General features: G+C 40.1%; 1 protein-coding gene across 1 annotated transcript; it reads right to left on the minus strand.

Annotated features, from left to right (window-relative positions):
- Positions 1 to 210: 210 nt before the first annotated feature.
- On the minus strand, positions 211 to 3,386 carry LOC122650434 (disease resistance protein RUN1-like). Its single transcript, XM_043843849.1, has 2 exons — positions 2,896 to 3,386; positions 211 to 1,519 (listed from the first exon to the last, which is right to left on the minus strand). Exons 1-2 carry the CDS (start codon positions 3,384 to 3,386, stop codon positions 580 to 582), a joined length of 1,431 nt encoding a protein of 476 aa, XP_043699784.1. The 3' UTR covers positions 211 to 579.
- Positions 3,387 to 7,504: the final 4,118 nt, after the last annotated feature.

The raw sequence follows: 7,504 nt of genomic DNA on the forward strand, positions 1-7,504 counted from the left end.
ACCTTATTTTCATCTTGAGGCCCAATATGCCAAGCTTGTTTAATATTGAGGCCAAATGATAGGTCGAGACAAACTAGTCTCCTTTGATAAAAATTGGTTGGTAGGGTATCCCAAGGACAACCTACCCACTTGAAACATCTTAGTGCAGAAGGAATGTCCAAAATATCTTTCTTAAACTCATTTGATTTAATTTCGAGATATCTTAGATTGGGCATCATCTTAAGGTGTTCATTAGTTAAATAAAAACTCTGTGAGTCATAGGGAAGGATCATGCCTTGTATCTTGTCAGTTCCCTACAAAAGAAAGTAAAGGAAATTGATGAACACACACACACAAATAGAGAGAGAGAGAGAGAGAGAGAGAGAGAGAGAGAGAAAGAGAGAGGTGACCTGAGGTCTTACCTTGTGTTCTTCAAGCACATCCAAGATATCGTCATAAGACCATAATCTACTACGCTTACCTGGCTCCATAGGGCTTTCTTCTTTGACAATACTTCTTCCCATGTCTCGAATTTGATCATGCATCTTCAAGACGTATTCACCATAACCCTCAAATTTCAGAAGGGATCTTTTGATTAATCTATTTATTGCTGATTTCGGATAATAACCACAAACTTCCCATATGTAAATTACAGTTTCTTTCAGCCATCCAATGAAAAAGCATGCAGCATCTAGAAATATAGCCTTTTTGATAATCATCTTCTAGATTATCGTAGCTTATCTTCAACCTTCTTTGGACTTTTGCAGGAGGAATTTCTTTCAATTTTTGCAATGCACTTTCCCACTCTTCTTTGCTGCTTATGTCTGATAGGTAAGACCCCAACACCTCTAGAGTTAAAGGCAAACCTCCTGAATAGTATACCACATCATGTGAAAGTTGTGCATAATCTTCATGAGGTTGGTCCGTTGAAAAGGCATGCAAACAAAATAGTTGAAGAGATTGTCTATGATTTAGTTCTTGAGGCCAATATATTTTACCTTTATCCACTTTAGACACATTCAAAATATGTTCGTCTCTGGTTGTTATTATGATCCTACTTCCTTGTCCAAACCAACCGATTGCACCAGCCAAAGCATCTACCTGTTCTGGACCGTCCACATCATCAAGAACAACAAAAACCTTTTCTCTACAAAGACGTTGTTCTATCAATTTTTTCCCTTTATGAATATCACTTACATCAATGTCTGTTTTAAAGATATCTTTAAGAAGTTGCTTTTGTAAAGACGCAAGACCCATCCATTGCAGTGCATGTTCTCTAACATCTGAAAGGAAACTATGCCTATTGAATTTTAAAAGGATGCGATTGTAGACTGCTTTTGCAATAGTTGTCTTCCCAATGCCACCGAAACCACAGATTCCCACAAATTGAACTTCATTGGAACCAATATTTAATAAAGATAACAGATGATTTACTTGGGAATCTATTCCAATAGGGTATTTACATTCAGCTAATTTGGTGCTACTAACCAATTCACGCGAAACCCTTTTGACAACTAATTCAACTAGCTCTGCTTGATCCCTGTAAACATTCATATCAAATGTAGAATCACTAAATTTTTTTAATGGAATGGAAAGCAGCTACAAATAAACAATAATGAGAATTTAGTATGAGTGAAAATTAGAAATATGCATGCTTGTATAAAAAGGAAGGGTATGGTGGCATTCAAAATCCAGGTATTGGATTTGGGATTAGTCAAAAATTGGATTTGGGATCGGTCAAAAATGACCAAAATCCAGGTTTTTGTCGGATCGGGCTTGGATCATTAAAAAACAGTAATAAAATATAAAAAATTGATACAGATCAGTAACAAATAACAAAAAAAGTCAAAAAACCCAAAATATCAACCAAAAAACCCAAAAAAATGGCAAGCATCGGATCAGATCGACCGATCCAAGGAACGATCTTGGAATACCTTAACGGTGTTATGCACATCTATAACAAACGGATCAGTTCCTCATTTGATGTTGGGCCTGATGAACCGGCTCCTCTCCAGTGTGCTTGTGTGCTGTACGGCGTGCAATGCACATCGTGCGACTGGGGATCTCCATCCACATGCCAACACACATCCGGAAAATTATCACCTCCAGTTTGTTGACCGGCCCAGTTCCCCAGTTCCTCTAATAGGGGGATGGTGGACCCCACCATGGCAGGGTGTTTGGGCATGGGTAGAGAGGTCATTTCAGCCCCCCTTTGTTAGAGGAACTGGGGAACTGGGCCGGTCAGCAAACTGGAGGTGATAAAGATCCACACATCCCGACGTGCTGGCATGTGGATCGAGGGCTCCCCAGTCACACGATGTGCATTGCACACCATGCCGCGCAAGAGAGGAGCCCAATCCTGGGCCTGATAGCACCCTTAGCTAGACATACAACAATATCATATATCTATGGATCAAGCTGAATGTTGTAAGAGTCACTAAGATAGTTAAAGTGGTAAGTCTATGATGACTCAAGATCATAATATACTCAAGAGAACGATATCGTTACTCCAAATACTGATTAGCAAAATTCATTCTAAACAATAACAATATTCGTATATTTTTTTTTTGGAAAAAAGAATGCTAACCGGGCCAATAGCCCCTACGTTTAGACTCATGGGGTGCCTACCCTATGGAAAGGCAAAAATCCCACCACCAAGATGCCTTTAAACATTTTGTGACTTAAATACGAATTATTTTTAGTGATAATATTTGGTTTTGATATGGTAATCAATTTTATTTAATTTATTATAAAAACATAAGAATCAAACTATTTATTGGGAGGAGAGGGGAGTTTTTTTTTCCGTAGATGGGAGTGGAATGGGCTAAGGAAATGAAGTAAACATATAATCCATCAACTCTTAAGATATGATAAATGAGAATACTTTCATAACAAGTTCGTGGGATTGAAACTCACCCATTTGTGTCGTCCTTGAGAACCCATCCTTTTAGATTCCCTATTATTCTCAAAGCTTCCCTCCAACTCTTTACGATATGGGGTTCAAAATTCTTCTCATGTTCACAAAACGGATCCTCAAAACTTCCAGTCTGATTCCGAATATGAGATGGCTCGACGACGAAGAATATGGGAAGGACCATTTGACCTTTGGATTTGTGGCAATCAAATATATGAGAACGTTCTTGTAGGCACCATTTGCTAGAAGCATAGCCTTTGGAGAAGATAGGGATCAAGATTTTGGACCCCTCGATCGCTCTAAGGAGGGTTGGGCCAATGGCTTCTCCAATCCACAAATTTTCACTATCAATAAAACTATTGATTCCATTGTTTTTCAAAGCTTTGTGAAGGAAACCGGTGAAGTTTTTACGAGTGTCTGCACCCGTAAAACTGAGAAACACATCAAAATTAGAAGTTCCAGATGAAGAGGCAGAGGAGGATGCCTCATTCATTTCTGTCATTTAACTGAAATCTAATGCTGCTTGAATCTAATAACCCCAAACCTAATTATATAAGTTGACTCAAGGAACTCACATAGTATCTAAATTGAGTCGAGGAGGACATATATATATATATATATATATATATATATATATATATATATATATTTTTGGGGTAGAAGAGGACAAATATATATCAAGAAACTTCCAAGATAGACGTGTATTACCCCATAAAAATAGAGAGGCGTGGAAGCTCGGGGGTCCCGATCCCACAATGACTGAAGAAGAGAGTTTGGAAAAATTAACGTTTCCTTAGGATTGTGAAAGCACGTGGGTCCCACTAGGGATGTCAATCGGTCGGTGACGGTCGGTTTCGGTCGGGCTTAATCGGGCACCATCATTTCAAAACCTTGCACCGTTACCGACTGTTTATGTGATCGGGCCTTGAGAAGCCAGACATGGACACGATAGCTTTCGGTCAGTCGGTGATCGGGCCATAATCGGTCAGTTTAATGGCATCCCTTATGGATTGTTCATTACAGAAACTCATGAAGCCAACGCCCCTGAATCTCCCAATCTCACATAGATTAACGTTCCAGTGATCAATTAATAATACAGAAAACAGAGCAAGAAGCCATCCAATATTAGAAAACACAAAATAGATTGGTAACTAGAAAGGCCGAATCGATCCAATCTGATCTACGGATTTGGTTTTCAACAGAGCATCCATGAGCTAACTTGCGCAGATGTTGGCCGCCATTCCCACGCCTGGAAGGGTTTGTAGCTTGCAACGGTTTCCATAAACAGAGCGGACTCTAAACCTAAAACCTAAGTCAAGAACGGAGTGGACTGTTGAACCCATATACATCTGAGATTAGCACGTTCCAACACTGGATCGGCAGATTTCTTCAAACAACTTTGTAGACACCGAGCTTCCGAGAGGAACAGAGCTTCGGAGACACCAAGCTTCCAAAGGGCAATCAGAGGTCCAGAGCTATCTGGGGAAGAAAGATATTGGGGTTTGTGCTTTCGGTGGAGATAAGAACCAGAAATGGGGCATTGGGGCTTGGGAAGGAACAGATTTTAATGTTTAATACTTTAATATCTTTGTGAATTGTGACTTTGTTAGATGAATCATTTAATATATTTAATATATCACGTGATTGATCAGGGATTAATCATTAAAAAAATATTTAAAACAGGTTTGGATCAAGTCGGTCGAGCGACCGTCGGTCTCCACCTCTGCACTGGGAACGGCCGATTATTAATCGATCGGTCCCAAGCCCGACTCATTTCTTAATCGGTCGTGTCGGACTCGGTTTTTGATAGATCGGGCTCGATCGACTCTGCCGGTGCGGGTTTGTACTTGACACCCCTAGGTCCCACTATGGAAACGGTAAGCTGACTCGTCAAGGTCAGTCATCAGTCATTACTTGTCACTTATCGCTTAGGTTGACGGGAGGATGATAAAAAGCTTTAACACCTCTCATTCTTGTTATTTATTCTCGGTCAAGGTCGGTCATCAGTCTTTCGTCAAGCTTTAACATCTGGCATTAAAAAAAAAGGTTCGCAGCCTTACCCTTATTTCCAGAGAGGCTGCTTTTTTTCCAGAGAGGTTGCTTTTAGGACTTCAACACCTCTCACTCGTATTACTTATTGCCGGTCAAAATTGGCCATCAGTCATTATTTGTCATTTATTGGTTAGGTTGTCCGAAGGATGATATACCTCTCATTCTTATTATTTATTCAATAAAAAAATAAAAATAAAAATAAAAAAAATGAAAGGGTCGTCTTAGTCAAAATCTGGTGGAACAATTTGGATCTCCCCTACTTTACACCTTAGAACCTGCCATTCTCTCTATAAGTATGGTGTGTTGACATCTTCTTAACCCTTTTGAGGAAAGGTTCATCACTCATCATTGAAGGGTTGAGGACCGAGGGCCAAGGAGAGGAGTGTGGTAGGGGTGCAAGTTTGGCCTTGTTGGCCCGAATCCGCCCTGAGCTCGAACAGGTCTGGGCTGAGATACCCTGACCCTGAGTCAGGGTCAAGTCGGGTTAGGATTGAGCCTCGAGCTAAGTCCGGCCCGACCCTGTTTAAGTTATACTATAAAATATTGATTGATATTATAATATATATCACAAACTTTAAACATCACATACATTTTATTATATATGTTGGTAATAAGTGATATAATATATTTATTATAATATTATTTTATGAAAAATTGACAATTTTCTCTCCGGATCAGCCCAACCCATGCATCTAGCTCTTTCCCACCCCATAATCAGGGCCAAAAAGGGTCAGCCCGGCCCGGCCCTGAGGGCAGGTCAGGGTTGGACTTTTCAGGCCATGACTTAGGGTCGGGTCGGGTCGAGCCTGGGCCCAGCTATGGAGACTCAGGGTTGGGCTGGGGTTTTAAAAAGATCGGCCCAACCCGACCGTGTTGCAACCCTAAGGAGTGGTGAATTTCATTTGGCTAGCCTTAGACGTATGAGATCACATTTATACGAGAATGTGATCCGAGCTCGACTATGGAGTGAGGAGCAAGATTTCAGTAATCAATATCAGTATCAGGATTGTTATCGATCTCGGTCGATACCGATATGATTTCGATCCGGATCGGCCCGTATTAGACGGTTTTACCTCTAAATTTCAATAAAAATCATTTTATTTATATTTTTACCCTTGGTCAGTATCCTTGGATCAGTATCGTATTGCTTAAGGGTGTCAAAATGAAACCGAAAGCGAACTGAGTCATTTACATCGAAAAAGTTTAATAAATGTTTCAGTTTTGATTTTAAAATTGAGATCATTTAATCAAACGGTTTAAACCAAACCGAACCATTTAAATCGTTAAAATTGAAACAAATATTAGTAATATGTAATGGCAATTGTTGCATCAAGAAACTGTTGATTGGGTCCTCCTGGAAGGGAGCCTGCACAGGGGGACAAATAAGCAAGGGAGAGTCGGTCTTCTCTGGCAGGGGACTCTCTGATGCCTAAGTCAAGTCTCTTTTAGCAGTAGACAATTCAAGTGAATTCAAGATGGATTGTGGTGATCTATACCTAGGTATTTATAGCGTAGGCTGACAGTGTGAGGTGGTGATGGAGAATCTCGGAGTGGTAAGCTTTCCTTCTTGGCAGGAACTCTCGTTGTAGAGTCCTTTTGTGGAAAGCATTTCCCTGTTTGGTAGTCCGTTAGTGATAGGAATTTCCATATTGCGGCATGGCGGGAGATATGGTTTCCTTATTGGATTGTAACGTTAGTTGGCCGCGACATATTAGGACTTGGATTGGTGTATTGCCTTATCTGGAGCTAGTCTCCTTATATAATTAGCTTTCCAGACTTGGGTTTGTTGTGTTAGCTGGGTGTTTATTGGGTCACGTTTGGGTCAATCGGCTGCCGTGCGGGTATGACCCGATGCCCCGATGGGCTTGCCCAAGAGTCTTCCTTTATTATTGCCAAGTGGCGTGCCACCATTGGGTGGCTATATTTAGATATATCAGCCATAATTAAGCATTACTATAACAATAATTAGTAAATATATAATAATACAAATAAATAACTATTTAAAGAAAACATATAAGAATTCAATTCTTACTTCCATTTCCATAAAAAATTAAAAGACGTGTAATGGAAGGTAGTCGTTTGAATAAAAATAAATAAAAAAGCCTTCTAAAACCGATTAAACCGAAACCATTTATAAATGGTTTCGGTTTCAACATGTGAAATCATTTATAAATGATTTCGATTTTAACATGTGAATCGATCTGTATGATTTTACTTAACAAATTGCACCAAACCGAATCGTTTACATCAAAACTGACCCGTTTAACAGTATTACCCCAAAGCAATAGAGAGAAGTGAAAGCGCGTTGGTCCTAGTCCCACTATAAGTGAAGAGGAGTGGCTTTGGAAATCAATGTTTCATTGGGATTGTGAAAGCTGTGTGTCCCACTATGGAAAGAGTAGCCTGACTCCATGAGGTCGGTCATCACTCACATGGTTTTAGTGCACAGGTATCGATCACTTGCAGAATCGATAGGATACTATTGCGTCAAGAACTAGGGTGGAACGTGCCATTCCTGCAGAGAAGAAAATAGTAATAGAGGACTGGGCCGAGCCGGTT

This window comes from Telopea speciosissima, chromosome 2, assembly GCF_018873765.1.
Source record: "Telopea speciosissima isolate NSW1024214 ecotype Mountain lineage chromosome 2, Tspe_v1, whole genome shotgun sequence".
In the NCBI taxonomy this organism is placed as follows: Eukaryota; Viridiplantae; Streptophyta; class Magnoliopsida; order Proteales; family Proteaceae; genus Telopea; species Telopea speciosissima.

Bases quoted from the DNA above. Each gene is read 5' to 3' on its own strand.
- LOC122650434 (XM_043843849.1), bottom strand. From the start codon at position 3,386: ATGAATGAGGCATCCTCCTCTGCCTCTTCATCTGGAACTTCTAATTTT. The intron at 1,520-2,895 runs GTGAGTTTCAAT...GAATGTTTACAG, and splicing joins CTCAAGGACGACACAAATGG to GGATCAAGCAGAGCTAGTTG.